Source organism: Hyperolius riggenbachi, chromosome 7, assembly GCF_040937935.1.
Source record: "Hyperolius riggenbachi isolate aHypRig1 chromosome 7, aHypRig1.pri, whole genome shotgun sequence".
Taxonomy (NCBI): domain Eukaryota; kingdom Metazoa; phylum Chordata; class Amphibia; order Anura; family Hyperoliidae; genus Hyperolius; species Hyperolius riggenbachi.
Window position 1 is genome coordinate 263,219,831 of NC_090652.1, and position 17,781 is coordinate 263,237,611.

Genomic DNA, 17,781 nt, shown 5'->3' on the forward strand with positions numbered 1-17,781 from the left:
ACTATCTAAATACATACAGGGTGCATTTATCTCTGTTTTCCTTCTGTCCTGTGTTAGTCATGTTCACTATAATGAGATTATGATTATATTGATGGCTATGACATATATCCTAGGTTCTCATCACATGGAACATGTAATCCTGGGGGTACTTGTATTGGTGTTGGTGGGTGCTTGAGCTACTCACAGTCAATCCATCACAATTAATTTTGTAATTAAAAAAAGCTCTAATTCATGTATAAATAAGACTGAATAAAAGTATTTTAATTGGTGGCGTAAAGGAATGTTTTAAAAACCTTTATATACAGTATATTGAGTGCACCTACCAATTATATGTGTGTCAGGGGTACTTCAGATGGGGTTATTCACAGCAGGGGGTAGTCAGCAAGTGCCATATTTAGACCAGGGTTTGAAGTCTGACTGGGGTCAGTACCTATTGAGTAAGACGTTCAAGGCAAGACTCCCTAACACTGCAGGGTGGCCTCTTGAGCGCGTACTAGTGGCTGCAGCTCTTGAGCGCTTTGAGTCAGACAGGAGAAAGCACTATACAAATGTTCAGATTATTATTATTATTAAGAGGTACGTGCTGTATTAATGATGAGCAGCATTGGCCTAAAACAAATATGTGATAGCCAGATAATATAGCAGAGGTTAAAACTTTCCCTAACCCATGAAACAGCTGAGGCAGTGTTACTGCTTCATATAGTCCCATAGCACCACCTTGTGGAATTTTATGTGAATGGCAAGTGTTCATAGTGATATTTGAATAATGGGAAGTTAGCTGTATGTAGCAGAGTAATATTCTTGATAGAGTTATTGACATATTATTTTGAAGTTTAACTTTACTTTGAGAGCATTATGAATATGCATGTAGTTAATTTGAGTGAATTTAATTAATGTGTTAGTATATAGGATAGCCTCTGAAAAGTTGCATTTCCTTTTTGGGTGGAATTGCTCAAAAACAATTATTATTTTTAGATTTCAGTGCCTAGACTTCTGAACTGGGGAATATTGTCTCCTACCCACTCTTCCCCAAGTGTTAGGGTCTCATCTCCCTTATATAGCCTAACTTCTGCACTGAAGACGCTTATGTCCTACCCCTTAATCTCCTAAGTAGTTTCACTTCAGTGTTGGACTTGACTCTCTTTTCTCCAACCAGCTCATTACACACATAGCCTCCTTCCTGCGCTTTGGACTCTCTTTTCTCCAACCTGCTCTTTACACACATAGCCTCCTTCCTGCGCTTTGGACTCTCTTGTCTCCTACCTGCTCATTACCAACATAGCCTCAGTCCTGCACTGGACTCTTGTCTCCTTCCCGCTCATTACCCACATAGCCTCTTTCTTGCACTGGACCCTCTTGTCTCCTACCCCCGTATTACCCACATAGCCTCCCTCCAGCACTGGACCCTCTTGTCTCCTACCCCCGTATTACCCACATAGCCTCCCTCCAGCACTGGACTTTCTTGTCTCCAGCTCACTCATCACCCACACAGCTTCCTTCCTACACTGGACTCTCTTGACTTCTACCCACTCAGTACGCACATAGCCTCCCTCTTGCACTGGACTCTCTTGTCTCCAACTCTCTCATCACCCACATAGCTTCCTTTTACATCTGTTGCAACTGTTTTGCTACACTCTCCTTTTTGCAATTTTTTTGATGATCGGGCATAGTTCTAAAAATACCCTATAAATATTCTAGTATATAAATGCCACTCTCTGCACCTAAAAATGTCATACATTGTTTTATAAATGTAGTTACTTATGTGTGAATAAAACCTGAACAAGGGCTTTAATTTATTTGTAACAAGTGCAGATATTGGGTGTGGTGACTTCTCTAATCTGTATACCATACAGTCCGCATGCACTTAAAAATGGTAAAACTTCTACCACTTTATTGTGTACATGAATTACGCTTTCAATAAAAGTTAAACCTTCAAGAAGAAGACCAACCCCTTTCTAGTGGCTACAGCAAATTTGTGGAATAGTGAAGAGAGTTGAAGGGAAATCTGTTTGAGATTTTTTCTGGTAGGGGGTTTAGTCTGGGACATGAACTCAAAACTGAACCCCATTTGTTTTTGGATTTGACCTCAAGTAACATTCCTTATCGTCTTTGTCACAGTAGAAGTAATTGCTGAGCCAGACCTGCAGGGAGTTGAAGAGAAAGAGGAGTCACATGTCTCTCTCACAGTGGAGGAAAATGCATCTTTGAAAGAAGAGGTCAATGGATCGGTCAAGGAAGAGACAAGTTCATCTTCTACAGAAGAACAATGTGAGGAAATACAAGTCACAGATGAAGCCATGGCTTCTGAAACCCCAAATGATTCCATGGTCTCCAGTGTAGACAATATCTCCAAGATTTCACAAGAAGAGGTGATCACGGATTGCACGTAAGTACTAGATAGTAGTTATTATTATGATTATTTTTTATTATTGTTACTCTTTGAAGCTCAAGTTATTATGTAGCCTTGGTTTTTAAAGATGTCCTTCGTGCACAAATATAATGGCTCTTTTAGTCGTCCCAGAAAACAGCTGAAATATGTCTCATTCTCCCACAGTTACCACAAAATGTTGGGTAGTGTTCAGTCTGAATTGTCAAAGTAAACGTCTTTCCCCTGTCCCTTCCCCTACAATAGACCATTCCAGAGCTGAGAGAAGCGCGTCTGCACTGGGTATGTGCAGTAGCATGGACCCGTTCGGCCCCTGAAAAAGTCAACCCCAATCTGGTCCATTTTACTGCACATACTTAAAGAGACACTGAAGTGGAAAAAAATATATGATATAATGAATTGGTTGTGTACTATGAATGATTACTAGAAGTTTAGCAGCAAAGAAAATATTCTCATATTTTTATTTTCAGGTATATAGTGTTTTTTCTAACATTGAACAATTCTATAATATGTGTAGATTACACAACACTCAGCATTCAAAATGAGTCTTTCAGAGCAGTCTGTCTGTGAACTAATGACCTCTCCTCTGGCAGAAGAAAAGTAATTAGTTCAATAATACTTGAGATAATAAAAGTCAGATAACCGCCCTCTCCACGACTTTGAAAGTCGTAGAGCTTAATTGCTTTTTTGCATAGAGATAACAACTGGAGTTTCTTAACTCTTCCTGTACTGGAAACAATTAGACTGATGTATCTAATCTTAATGTTTTATTTCTTAGCTGTACTACACATACAAATCATAATATCATCATTTTTTTTTCGCTTCAGTGTCTCTTTAAGCCATCGACAAGCCTTTGTTACAGCACTGGAATGGGACGGGCCCTGTGGAGGAGGATCAGGGCCGGTTCTAGCTACAATGGGGCCCCAGGGCAAGAGTAACCTGGGGGCCCACCTGACACCCGCCCCTGGCAACAAATTCCCCCCCCCCCCCCCACTGTGTCCCAAGACAAGTCAGAAGGAGACTTAGGGGGCCAAACCGTGCTTAGGGCCTTTGTAGCAACTGTCCAGGCTGCCCCTATTGTAGTGCTGGCCCCCTCCCCCCAGTATTATAGCCATATGCACCTGTAATGACCCCCCCCCCCCCCATTATTATAGCCATATCTGCCCCTAATGACCACTCCTCCCCAAGTATGATAGCTATATGTGCTCCTAACATCCCCCCCCCCTCCCTTAAGTACGATAGCCATATATGCCCCTAATGACCACCCTTCCCCCCAATATGATCATAACATGTGCCCTAATGTCCATCGCTCCCTCCACTATGATAGCCATATGTGCCCCTAGTATCCCTCCTCCCCCACTATGATAGCCATATGAGTGAGCCCCTTATGTATCCCCTCACTATAATAGCTATTTGGGCCCCTTGTGTCCCCCCTCCCCCACTGTGACAGCCATATGGGCCCCTTATGTCCCCCCTTCTTTCACCATGATAGCTATATGGGCCAAGTCTCCCTTCCCCTCACTATGATAGCCAGCCATATATGCCCCTACTGTCTCCCCCTGCACTAACGAAACCCAAACCAACGCCCCCCCCAGCCCCCCCCCCCGTGTGCGCGCGGCCCCCTCTCCCTCCCGCTGCGTTATGGAGCTGATGAGAGACATGCAGCAGCAGCCAGCACACTGACCTGCTACGAGTTTCAAGCCATGCAGGTCCATTGGTTTCCTGTTCTCTACTTCCTGCTTCTGCATTTGGGCTCTAGTGCCCGATGTAACAAGCAGGAAGTGGAGAACAGCGGCACTACAGAGGAGACCAACTGCTTGGAACTCGTAGCGCAGGTCTGTGTGTGCTGCTGCAGGTCTCCCATCAGCTCCATAATGCGGCAGAAGGGAGGGGGCCGCGCGCACACGGGGGGGCCTCTGCCTTGGAGGATACACATTTTAGGGGGAAGAGGAGGACACTGCCTCTGCTTCCCCCCCACCAGGCTCCATTTCCCCACTATCAGTCCCATATTGGGCCTCGACCACCAGTGATTGGTGAACTTTAAACCAGATCTCTATCTCCTGTGCATTTGTAGATGCTCTATGAGCAGCTCTGGTTGCTCTCCTAGCATTGTATGCATGGCTGATAGTGCTTTGAGCACACACGCTGCAATCTCAAAGACGCCAGGAGCGTGGCCAGATCGACTCTTTGAGCGAACTGCATGTGTGCAGGAGATGGATATTCGGTTCAAAGGTCGCCGGCCACTGGTGGTCGGGGGTCCAGTCCGGGACTGATTGTGGGTAAATGAAGGGCTTGTCTCCACTAGTTTTTCTGTTTGCTTTCTGCACAGGAATACTTCAACTAATGTTATTCAATGGGCTAATGCATTTTTCACATGCAGAAAAACAGTTGACAGCACTGTCAGACAACTCATGCAGAAAAACTGACGCAGAAAACTGCGAATACTGGCAATCCAGCGCAGGAGACTTGGGCGCAGCTGGTGCCACCATAGACCGTAATAGGAATTACGGCTATAACGTCGCACAGTGAATAACTTCAGCGCCGCAGAAGACGGAGCTGAAGTTACTTATAAAACGCTATAATTCGGCCTCCAGCAATTGCTGGAAGCCGAATTATTTCATTCCCCACCATCCATGGCGGACCTAGTAATTAATGTCACCGGGACTTGTGCAGGAGCAGAATAAGCCATACCGGCTGTATCCTGTGCCCAAGTCTCCTGGCGGCGAATTCTCTCATACTCAAAAACTGGAGGGGGGGATCAATATGAACCACTATGAGACTGCTCTGATGTCCACTGGTGGCTCAGACTGAATCCAGTTGAACAGAAGACAGAGGGGCATGCTCGGCCCCACGCTTTTTGCACTCATGCCTGGCTACGAACAGAAGCCGCAACCAAGAGTGTTCTGGACATGTGTACTTAGGAAGTGTCACGTGTGTAGAGTGGAGCGGGAGAGGGCTGCACCTAGAAACAGGAGGATCAGTGGAAACAAACCAGCGAAACTCTGGAAGAGGACTAGCATCAGTACGAAATAGGTTTTTTTAGAGAAATGTTATTCCTTGTTTTGTACAATGTCGGACGAGATCTGTTTTTTCATCTAGACAAGTCTGGTTCACAGCAATTAATTCTATTATTCTATTACAGAAAATATTATACTCTCATTGAAAATGCCCAATTTAATTCAGTTAAGTTTGGGATTTGTAAATTGAGTTAGCACTTACAGCTGTGTAGTCAGGAACAGATTGTAATTGGATAATAGGATAATTTGTTAACTGTAAGTCCCTTGGGTGGATGTAAGGGAGGAGAGGAAGGCCAACCTTATGTTTTAGATCATTTTCTTTTCTTTGGCCTAAGGAATTTATTTTAGGCGTTTGGTTCGTAGGCATTCCTTGATTCATAAATGCACTGTAAATCTGTATGTAAAAGAACAGTATCTTGGCTAAAAAGGTATAATTAAACAAGTGAATAAAAAGCTGTAGGGCGGCTAACTCCATGAATTTGTAGAACAGATTTTCAGCAGGAAGGCTGAGCCACAGTCTCATTAGCTAAGAATCTCCTGTAACAAATTTTTAACCTCTTAAACAGAAGCCCAGAGACGAGCTCGGGCCGGAAATCTGCAGCTCAGAGTGGTAACCCCGAGTTTGACTTGGAGTAGCCACTGGTAAGGTGCAGAGCCTGGGCGCAGCAGGCATTCATAACTTACCACCCCTGGGATCCAGACGCCATCAGCCATTGTTCTTCCGGTCCTCTGATGCTCTCAATCCCTCTGGTGAGATCGCCATCTGTCGTCATGATGACAGAAGGCGATCTCACTATAGGAGTAGAGGGCCACCTGGAGGGAGGACAGAGAATTGCAGTAATGGATCCCGTGGAGGTGAGTAAGTGCAGAGGCTGCCGCAAGATCTCTCTGCGTTATGATTTTTCCTGACTTTTAAGCCACCGTCTACGCAAGGTTTCAACGATGTGCCTTATCAATCGAGCCGCTGATGCCGTTAGATTGATAAGATCCGACAGGTCGGATCTCGCCACCACCGATTCCCTGCTCGTTCCCCACGAGGGGACAATGGCAGGGAATCGAGCGGAAGATAAGCGGCGCCGGCAGGGACGAGCGGGGGATCGAATCCGACGCGAACGGTGACGCGGCGGGTACGCTCGAGGATGCGGAAGAGGCAATCTGCCGGCTAATCGAGCCGCCGGATCGCCTTGTGTAGACGAGGCTTTAGTTTCTAAAACCTTGTGAAAAAATTGTACCACTTTTAGACCCCAAAACCTGGAAGTAATCATACCACTAAGGAGGTTAAAGACAATAATAATGTTGACATTTGTATACCAGTTTCCTCCTGTCTGACTCAAAGTGCTTGATGGCTGCAACCACTAAAGGCGCAGATAGTAGGCCACCCTGGAGCATTAGGGAGTCTTGCCCTGAGACTTCTTGCTGAAAAGGTAGCTGGCTGTGTCAAAGGTGGTGGCTTTAATCAGTACTTTATCCAGCTGCCCCAAACCCAGGCTATAAGAGACCTTTATCTGGGTCACCCACCTGCTTCCACCCACCAGTGTATTGTGTCGGCTTAGATAGTCCATTTTGGTAAACTTGTATGATTGTGAACATAAATGCGCTGATGCCGGTTTTGTGTAATGAAAACCCATCTTTCTCTTGCAGGACAAGCCTGTACTCAAGAGACGGAGCAGCTACTGAAAACACAACACTTGAATATGATAAGATTGGTAAGTCCAGCCACCAGACTTCATGATTTGTTGCAAGCTGCAAAATGCGTGATATTAGAAAATAGACTAATAAAAGTCCACAAGGTATGGTATAACTTATCGTGCCCATACATAGTACAATTTTTTCATCCAATATTACCATTTCTATGTAGTATAAGGGTAAATTAAGTGTATATACTGAAAGGATAATTTAGGCAATTCCCTTATATTATATATAGTGGTTTGCAAACGTATTCGGCCTCCTTGAAGTCTTCCACATTTTGTCATATTACTGCCACAAACATGAATCAATTTTATTTGAATTCCATGTGAAAGACCAATACAAAGTGGTGTACACGTGAGAAGTGGAAAGAAAATCATACATGATTCCAAACATTTTTTTACAAATAAATAACTGCAAAGTGGGGTGTGTGTAATTATTCAGCCCCCTTTGGTCTGAGTGCAGTCAGTTGCCCATAGACATTGCCTGATGAGTGCTAATGACTAAATAGAGTGCACCTGTGTGTAATCTAATGTCAGTACAAATACAGCTTCTCTGTGATGGCCTCAGAGGTTGTCTAAGAGAATATTGGGAGCAACAACACCATGAAGGCCAAAGAACACACCAGACAGGTCAAGGATAAAGTTATTGAGAAATTTAAAGCAGGCTTAGGCTACAAAAAGATTTCCAAAGCCTTGAACAACCCACGGAGCACTGTTCAAGCGATCATTCAGAAATGGAAGGAATATGGCACAACTGTAAACCTACCAAGACAAGGCCATCCACCTAAACTCACAGGCCGAACAAGGAGAGCGCTGATCAGAAATGCAGTCAAGAGGCCCATGGTGACCCTGGACAAGCTGCAGAGATCTACAGCTCAGGTCGGGGAATCTGTCCATAGGACAACTATTAGTCGTGCACTGCACAAAGTTGACCTTTATGGAAGAGTGGCAAGAAGAAAGCCATTGTTAACAGAAAAGCATAAGAAGTCCCGTTTGCAGTTTGCCACAAGCCATGTGGGGGACACAGCAAACATGTGGAAAAAGGTGCTCTGGTCAGATGAGACCAAAATGGAACTTTTTGGCCAAAATGCCATGTGAGGCAGAAAACTAACACTGCACATCACTCTGAACACACCATCCCTACTGTCAAATATAGTGGTGGCAGCATCATGCTCTGCGGGTGCTTCTCTTCAGCAGGGACAGGGAAGCTGGTCAGAGATGATAGGAAGATGGATGGAGCCAAATACAGGGCAAACTTGGAAGAAAACCTCTTGGAGTCTGCAAAAGACTTGAGACTGGGGCGGAGGTTCACCTTCCAGCAGGACAACGGCCCTAAACATAAAGCCAGGGCAACAATGGAATGGTTTAAAACAAAACCTATCTATGTGTTAGAATGGCCCAGCCAAAGTCCAAATCTAAATCCAATCGAGAAACTGTGGCAAGATCTGAAAACTGCTGTTCACAAACGCTGTCCATCTAATCTGACTGAGCTGGAGCTGTTTTGCAAAGAAGAATGGGCAAAGATTTCAGTCTCTAGATGTACAAAGCTGGTAGAGACATACCCTAAAAGACTGGCAGCTGTAATTGCAGCAAAAGGTGGTTCTACAAAGTATTGACTCAGGGGGCTGAATAATTACGCACACCCCACTTTGCAGTTATTTAAAAAGAAAATGTTTGGAATCATGTATGATTTTCGTTCCACTTATCACATGTACACCACTTGGTATTGGTCTTTCATGTGGAATTCCAATTAAATTAATTCATGTTTGTGGCAGTAATATGGCAAAAAGTGGAAAACTTCAAGTGGGCCGATTACTTTTGCAAACCACTGTAGAAATGGTAAAATTAGATGAAAAAAATGGTACCATGTATGGGCGCCATAAGTTTATAAGAGTGTGATATAATGTACAGATGTCCTGTCCGTTCGTTCCCCATGAGCTACTCATAGTCCATGCCTAACATTCCCGTACCCTACATTGTAAACCTCTTTTCAGTGTCTAAACCATAACGGTAATCCTTCTTGACACTCACTCTTCAATCTCCTTAATGTTATTTTCTTCCTGGAACCTAAACCCAACCTTCCATCTTAAGGTGCATACACACATCAGACTATAGTCTTTGGAAAATGAAAGATCACAGACCAATCTTACCACCCTTCATGTAGTATGAGAGCCATACTCTACACAGTCTTTTCTATGGAGCTGAACTCCCCATCATAAAAAAATCTTTGCAAGATGCTGCACACACAGATGCTGTACAGACACAAAAGATCAGTATCTGCAAAAGATCTGTTCCTGCCAAAAATCCATTCCTGCAAATTGCAATGATAGTTTATGAGATCTGCAGATCATCATACGCACATTATTTACCTGACATTCATCTGCAGATCAAGCAATCATCTGCAGATCTGAAAATCCATCCTGGTGGATCTGATCTGCAGATGAATGTCAGTTAAATCATGTGTGTATGATGATCTGCAGATCTCATAGACTATCATTGCAATTTGCAGGAATGGATTTTTGGCAGGAACAGATCTTTTGAGTGTGTGCAGCATCTTTGTGTGCAGCATCTTGCAAAGATTTTTTCTGATGTGGAGTTCAGCTCCATAGAAAAGACTGTGTAGAGTATGGCTCTCATACTACATGAAGGGTGGTAAGATTGGACTGTGATCTTTCATTTTCCAAAGACTATAGTCTGATGTGTGTATGCACCTTTAGAGTTAACCCCCTTCCTGAGATTGGAGCCTGGCTAAAGTGGTCAACTAGCCTAAGAGGCAGATAATCACCACAATAGCTAGCAGAGATGGTCAATGAAATGCAAATAATTCCGACTTGGATGCAATGATTGGCCCAATTTAAGGCTGTATACAACTTGCATGAAATTTGCATGTAAGTTGGATTTTATTCTGCATCTTACTGACCATTTCTAATAGCCAGCCAAATAGCATTTTAACAAGGGAACAAAAAAGGAAAGAAAGCAAGAGCCTGCGATGGTGTAGTACATTAGGTTGCAGGTGTTGAGTAATAGAGCTGAATGAATCATACTCACAAACACGGGTTACTATTCAGGCAACCACTATATAGGCAGGTGGGGAAATTAGACCTGACCCCACTCAGGTTAAGAAGTCACTCTCTGTAGACAGGAAAAAAGGGGGATGCACCTCTCCACCAAGGGTGGACTATTATATGTAAGTTGGAACAGAGGCACCAGTACAAGTATAAAATGTATTAAAAAACGTTAAAAAGAGGTGATTGGCTTCCTGACATACTGCAATAGTTTGCTCCAATTATTGCCTGATGAAGCAGGATTCAACCTGCCAAACGCGTTGCATTGTGGAGTATGTGAATAAAGCTAATCGTTGACAATAATCAACAGAATTATGGCTACTTTGGGGAGGTAAGTCCACCACTATCTGCCCTTGTAAACGTGTTTTAATACATGTTATACTTGTACTGGCACCTCTGTTCCAACCTACAGTTCACTCTCTTCATAAGCAGACTTTAGGTGATGGTCCTCCAGCCACTGTAATAAATATAAGGGTTTTTTTATGTAAAAGGAAACAAGGCCTTGCTGCTCCCTTAGCCCTGCTGTGGTTGGAGTAGCCAGATAGATATATGTAACACACAAAGCCCAAAAATACAATATTGTCTTTCTAAGTTGACTTTTGTGAGACAAGGTGTGTAAATGTTCTGTCATTTATTTTCCGTGAGTGACATGCATGGCTAGAGGTTCCATTCTGTCTCCTCCCTGGTGACGCATGGAAAACTGGCTCTTGGGAATTGTTTTTATGATGCAAAGTTTACTGTCTTTAGTAACTGGTCTCTTGTTCTGCTTTACTTTTGCAAAGTTGAACACTGGGCTGTGCTTAAAGAGGAACTTTAACCAAGGACTGAACTTTATTCCATTCTGTAATTGATGCCCCCTTTCTTACCAGAAATCTTTACCTTTTCTCAAATAGATCATCATGGGGCGTATGTACGCATCAGTGAGTTGGGAGCAGCCACTCAAATTCCAGGGGGAGTTAAATACTAGTCCCTCTTCGGGTTGTAGCAATTCGGAGAGGGAAGTAATTCGGGTTACGATTGCCGGAACCCCAAATTACCCTTACGGCCCCCTCACACTTCAGCATTAGTGCTATAGTGGCGCCCAGCTGCTTCACATCAGGGGGTCTATATGGCTGATATTGTGGTGAAACCCCTCCCACTGTGTGACATCATGAACATGGACAGTGTCTGTGAACCTCATTGCATTGTGGGAAATGACAGCTTTTTCCAACTGCAGAACAAGAAATATCACCCTCTGTGCATAGAACACTCAGTAGTGAACATTCCGTACAGGTCACCTGGCAGAACTAAAGATGTCAACACCAGTGATAAATTTCAGAATAGAAATCAGAGAGAAGAATGGTTTTGTAATGGGCAAAAACTGACTAATCTATAAGTGAATATTGTAAAAAATAAAAATTTTAGTCATTATGCTATTTTCACTACAGTTTTTTTTTTTATGAACCTGGGTTACCCTACACTCCTCTCCATACCTGCCTGCTGCTTACATAACAAAGTAAATGTCTCAGGTGCCAAAACACAAGGCCCACTTCCTCCTTTTATGTGGTCAGTGTACATAACTGTAAGGGTGATAGGAGGTAACATCACAGCAAACCTGCCTCTTCCAGTCTGAGAATTTGACTTTAGCCAAAAGTCATATTATATAAGGAGTGATTACGCGGGCTGGTGGGAACAAGTAGAGGAATGGACTATGCACAGAGGTATGTGCATCCAGCATGAACTTGTACTTTAACTCTCAGTTTACTTTCACTTAAATACATTTATAGAATTGTGCATTTGTAAATATATTGCACGTATTATTGTTTTTAATGATGACGCAAACTTTTGACTGGTATTTTCTTTTTCTTGTCTAAGGCGAATGCAATAATAGAACGTCAACCCCAACTGCAGAACTGGAGAAACCTCAGATAACAGAAACAAAAACAGTCATTACGGAACAGGCCTCCCAGACTCTGCCCTTTGAAAAACACACTGAGAGCACGAAAATTGTTACTCCAAGCAGCCACGTGGCACTGACTGAAACGCGTGAGGTTCTAACGCCCACCAACGCACAAAAGGGAAAAACCCAGGATTCCGCTGTCCAAACTGTAAATTTTGACAGTGACCTTGAGATTACTGCGAAGAAGGAATTTTCGCATCTTCGAGAAATGACTCACTCAGGGAGCAGCACGGACAATATCCAGCATCACCTAAATGGTCACACAACAGAGGCGACACAGTTTAATGGGCATCAGATGCCAGTAGCTGGGAAAGAAAACACCAAGGAGGAGCTTATTAGGAATTTCAGGGAAAGTGTGGAAACACAGACTGTTCAGGAGAACGCTGTTGAAAGTTCGCAGTCAAGGGCGCAAAAAATGTATAAACCACATTCCGATCCTAAAATTTCCAATGAAATTACAAGGGACTACCTTCCAAAGATCGGAATGACCACTTACAAAATCATACCACAGAGGTCCTTCGATGCAGAGCGATATATGGAGTCGGAAGATCCACACGAGGTCCAGAATATGGAAAATAGAACAGTCAATGAGCATGTCGTAAGTGATACTGTTACAACCCCCAATGCACCATTTTCTCTCGGTCCAGTAAAGGAACAACACGAGCATTTCTCAGAAGTGAAAAATGGACACCACTCATTTCAAGCATCTACTGCTTACCAGTCCACCACGGTTTCTAAAACTGTGGCTGAGCCAAGTCGCAGAGACCATTTTGCCTTATCCAGAAGTTTATCGGCAGCACCTGTCTTAAGCACAGATAAGGTTCCTCCTGAAGTCAAACCTAAGCCAACCCAAACAAGCCCAGTAAGAGGTCCAAGTTCTTTCTACTTGCAAATGCAGAAGAGGGCTTCAAGTATGTATGTCACGTCAGCCATTGCCAAGACAAAGGCATCTGCCAATAGTGCAAATAGTACTGCTAAAGTTACACCTCTAGGAAATGAGACCACACAGGCCACTATTAAAACTCTGCCCTCTAAAACAAATGTAGTACATCTGACTTCTAGCGTGGAGGAAAAATTACTTGAACCATCATCATCAGGAACCCCTTACGAGGTAAAAAATGGTCGTCTTGGATCTATTAGTGAAGATAGTACAGAAAATGAAAACAGTTTCTCAAATTATTCCATGGAAAGCAATGCCAAATTAGTACAAAACGAAGTGTCGTCTGTTGCTGTATCCACTGAATATAAAAGGCATGTCTCATTTGAAGACCACAAGCAGAACGTTGGCTCTGAGCCGCCTATGCTGGTGAAATTCTATGACTCGATCAGTCCAATATCAGAAGCCCCCTCAACTGACAATCAGGTTGTCCATCAGGAATATAAATCTGAAGTCTCCACGGGGCCTAAACTGACCAGAACTTTGAGCTCTCCAACTAACCAATCTGCTCCACTGAGCTTGCAGAAGTTAAGAACTTTTGCCACCCCAAGGCCCTTTGCAAGCATGACTCCTGCACCTTTTTCTTCTGCAGTTACATCAGTGGTGAAACGTTCTCAGTCTTTCAGTTCTAGCACTTCGCCCATCACCTCGCCTACCAAACTGCCTTTGATCGTAGATGCTCCTATTGGGTGGTCACGGTCACCTGTCACTTCACCCGTTGAATTGAAAAAGGATCCCTTGGTCTTGTCTGTCGATGCAGAGGAAGTTGCACAAAATCAGGAGGATCAGGTAAAACCCGCTGTATGTTAAAAAGTGATGTTGCTATTGTTGAAATTCATACTTAATTAAAAACAACAATCATTTGAATGTTTTTATTGGTAGGGAGGATATTTACTAAGAGACCTAATTGTTAAATTTGTTTCTCACTGTATTATAGTTATACTGCAAAAATAATTCTTTTTAGCTATGTACACATATAAGTTTATAATTGAGTTGATCACTGGTGGGTACTTCTTTTCTACATGTAGCCTCGGGATGTGAGATTGCGTACATGCAAGAGGGGCGCAGAGGAAATTTGGGCACTCGAAATAGCGGATGGTAGAATATCAGTAAAACTATCCATATTCTATTATTAAGGAGGGCTAATTCCAATAGTAAAATATTGGTAAATATTACCAAGATTTTAATATAGCTAAACCTAACCTTATTCTCACACAGGTTTCTGTCTACTGAGGCCAAACTCTAACTGACCACCCCTGCCGTTGCTTAATCACTTCCAGATTACATTAATTGAAATCTACACCCTGTTTGGGATCTGTTATCCCTGCCAGGGCTTATATTTCAACTTCCATGCCACTACTACTGATTGCTCGCCTTGCTAAAGCCCACTCACCCTGCTGTCGGTATGACAGCAGAGCTCCCTGAGCCGGTCAGGAGCCGGTTTCATTGGCTTCTGACCCCCTGATCACTGTGAGCTAATCTCATTGGCTTACATTGATCACAGGGTCAGGAGCCAATGAAATTGGCACGTGACAAATTTAACTTAGCCGAGACTTCAATAGATATCACCATGTAATCTACTGAAAATCTATGAAACGCCCAACCAAATTTTTTCCGTCCAATCAATGCAGGTTCGTAGCTTTGTAGATTTTTGGCATATTCAGGCAGTAATTGAATCTCCTAGGGCAAATTGATGTCTGTATAATTATTATTATTATATCAAGTATTTATATAGCGCCAACATCTTCCGTATCGTTTTTCAGGGTGTATATATAATCTCTTGGCACTAACTGTCCTCCCCTGAAGGAGCTCACAATCTAATCCCTACCATAGTTTTATGTCTAGGGCCAATATACCATAGTTTTATGTCTAAGGCCAATTTTAGGGGAAAGCCAATTAACTCATCTGTATGTTTTTGGGATGTGGGGGACATCTGAGTGCCTGGAGGAAACCCACACAGACACGGGGAGAACATACAAACTCTGTGCTGATGTTGACCTGGCTGGGAATTCCATTGACATATCATTTGTGGGAAAGGTGTTATCTGCTAGGTGTGTAATTCTGTTCAGCATGTCCTGTAAAGTAGATACTCCTCCACAGAGCCACAACAAGCAGATATGTGCGCTTCCCTTCTTCCCCTATTTTAAGCAGCATTGTCTGAATAGATCCCTCAGACTCCTTATTAGACAGAATAGCAGCTCTTGGTTTAGTACAAGTGAAGCTCTCCCTGTCCTGGAGTGGGAGCGCATTGTAACCAGGGTTCAATTACGTCGATTCAGAGAGAGCATTGCATTATCTCATTATTAAACCTATTTGAAAATATTATTACAGTATTCTTTTATTTTTTATTTTTTTCAAACATGTATGAAGTTTAGCATTGATGATTCTATTCTTGGCTTCAATTTTATTATTTCTTTTCTCCATGTTGAGGGAACTAAAAAGCACTTTGTTCCCCACTGGATATCTTATACTAACTAGGACAGTGTTGGGTATCTTTCCAAACTCCTCTTTGCCTACATAGTTATCCTACCTGCCCTAGGACCAAAGTAGTGTTATCTTTGTGAAAATTATAGTTGTTCACAACAGCTAGTATGGACGCATCCTTCTTGCATAATGACATAATATAGTTCAATCAGAAGACTTTGCAGTCAGAAAACTGCAGTACCCTACACACAGATGCTCTTTACTGAAAATCGTCCTCATTTTCTTCTGCTATAGATAAAGCAATCCTTTAGCCTGAAGAACACTGACATGGCAACCTGGGCAAAATGAAAGTAAACTTAATAACTCTTTCAGGCACTTAAGAAAGTAGTCCTGCTTTAAATCATTTCCACACTGTCTGTGTGGGGGGCAGTTGTGGCAGCAAGGAACTGCTTTCTAGCTGCCCGGTCCAGTGAGCCCGAACGCTTATTCAGCCAGAATCATGCTAGCCTGGGCTGGAGTCAGATTTATCAAAACATCCACATCAGCATGTATGATTAAACAGTACGGAATTATTCTTCAGTCTGCTGGGGGTCCATTAATCATTCAGCAATCATTCGACCAGTGGCAGATCAGTGTTGCTTTTCCTCTGAAGTGAAATTATTAATTAAAAGTTCATGAAAATAAAGTGACAATGCTTTTTTTTAGAAATTTAAAACATTAAGCAATCTTTTAAGTGTATAGAAAAGTGAGGCAAAGTTAGGAAAAAAGTGCCTCTTTAGGGTACTTACCTCAGGTGGGGGAAGCCTCTGGATCCTAATGAGGCTTATCTTGTCCTCTTCATACTCGTAGATCCAGCGCAGACAGCCCCCGAAAATCCGCCGACAAGCTGGGCGGCGCAGGCACAGTAGGGGCTTCAGAGCACGGTAATATTTACCTATGTGGGCTCCTGCGCATGCACAGTACAAGCTTCCCCTCAGACTCTGGCACAAATAGCCGTGCTCAATCGGGTCTGCTCCACTGCACAGTAGAGAGGACACAATTGGGCTTGGATATTTTCACCGGAGTCTGAGTGGAAGCTTGTACTGTGCCTGTGCAGGAGACCGGATAGGTAAATATTACTGCACGCTGTTCAAGGGCTGCCAGTGCCGGATTCAGGAGGCTGAAGAGGATGGGGGGGGGGGGGGGGGGGGGCCTCATTGGAATCCAGAGGTTTTTCCCTCCCGAAGTAATTTTTTTCCTTACAGGATCTCTTTAATTGGCTCAGCAAAAACTCCAAGGTGGTAGCCTAAGGTGGCCTTTAATGGTACGATTTTTAGTGAACAATCATATTTTTGATAGATATCTACATATCACGGAGCCCTTTATAGCATTCTGATGAGGTCCCATTGCTAGGCACACATGAGCAATGACTCCTCCCATTGCCCTACTTATGTAATTAAATTATATAGTGTAGTCCTTGTGCAAGCAAACTGGTATGACATATCCCCTCCTCCTCCCACCACTAGCAAATGGGAAAAATTATTACTACACCCTTGTTGTAAACTGTTGAATGGCACATCTGGTGGACAGGTGCCTCCCTTTTAGGTTTTATAATAATGGGTATGATGCTGTTCCAGTGCAGGCTCTCTAGGAAGGCCACAAAGGTCGAGGTCTTGGGCGGCTTAAGCCCAAGGGAGCGCATAGGTAGGGCTGCTCAAATCCGGATCCGGGAGACACATGGATAGTTGCTATCCGGATATCTCCCAGTAAACCTGTGCGGGGGGGGGTCAAGCTTACCTGTCTGACGTCCGTCCCTGGCGCCTCCCACGATGCGGTCCACGCGGCGGTCACGTGACTACTAACACTTCCTCCTTCCGGGTTGAAGGAGGAAGTGTTTGTAGTCACGTGATGCGCGTGGACCGCATCGGGAGGCGCCGAGGGACGGACTGAAGAAGACGTCAGACAGGTAAGCTTGACCCCCCGCCCAGCCCGCACAGGTTTACTGGGAGATATCCGGATAGCAACTATCTGAGTTTCTCCCGCATCTGGATTTGAGCAGCCCTACACATAGGCATGAAGTAGGGGTTGCTACATATGAAAGAGATGGCTGCAAATGAGAAGCATGAAAAGGAAAGCTGATGCCCAATGGAGCTGTACATGAAAGGGAGGTGCTGCATAACATAGATGTTACACATGGAAGAGGGGGCTGCACATGGAGTGGGAGCTGCTGCGCATGGAAGAGGATTCCCTACATACTTGGCCTAACTGGCAGAAAAAGTATCAATGTGGGCTTGTCAACACCTTCTCCTTCCTTCCCCACCCACAAAGGCCTGTTCACAGTGGCTA

At 43.6% G+C, this 17,781-nt stretch overlaps 1 protein-coding gene across 6 annotated transcripts in view; it reads left to right on the top strand.

The window, feature by feature from the left end:
- The window catches only part of COBLL1 (cordon-bleu WH2 repeat protein like 1), a 194,583-nt gene that overhangs the window by 162,284 nt on the left and 14,518 nt on the right, over nucleotides 1-17,781 (top strand). For 5 of the 6 annotated variants that reach the window (XM_068245619.1, XM_068245620.1, XM_068245624.1 and 2 more), the window contains 3 exons: nucleotides 2,119-2,386; nucleotides 7,045-7,109; nucleotides 12,011-13,821. In XM_068245619.1, the coding sequence (XP_068101720.1) occupies nucleotides 2,119-2,386; nucleotides 7,045-7,109; nucleotides 12,011-13,821 (2,144 nt within the window). The remainder of the gene's footprint in view (nucleotides 1-2,118; nucleotides 2,387-7,044; nucleotides 7,110-12,010; nucleotides 13,822-17,781) is intronic. The other variant, XM_068245622.1, reaches the window with a different exon arrangement.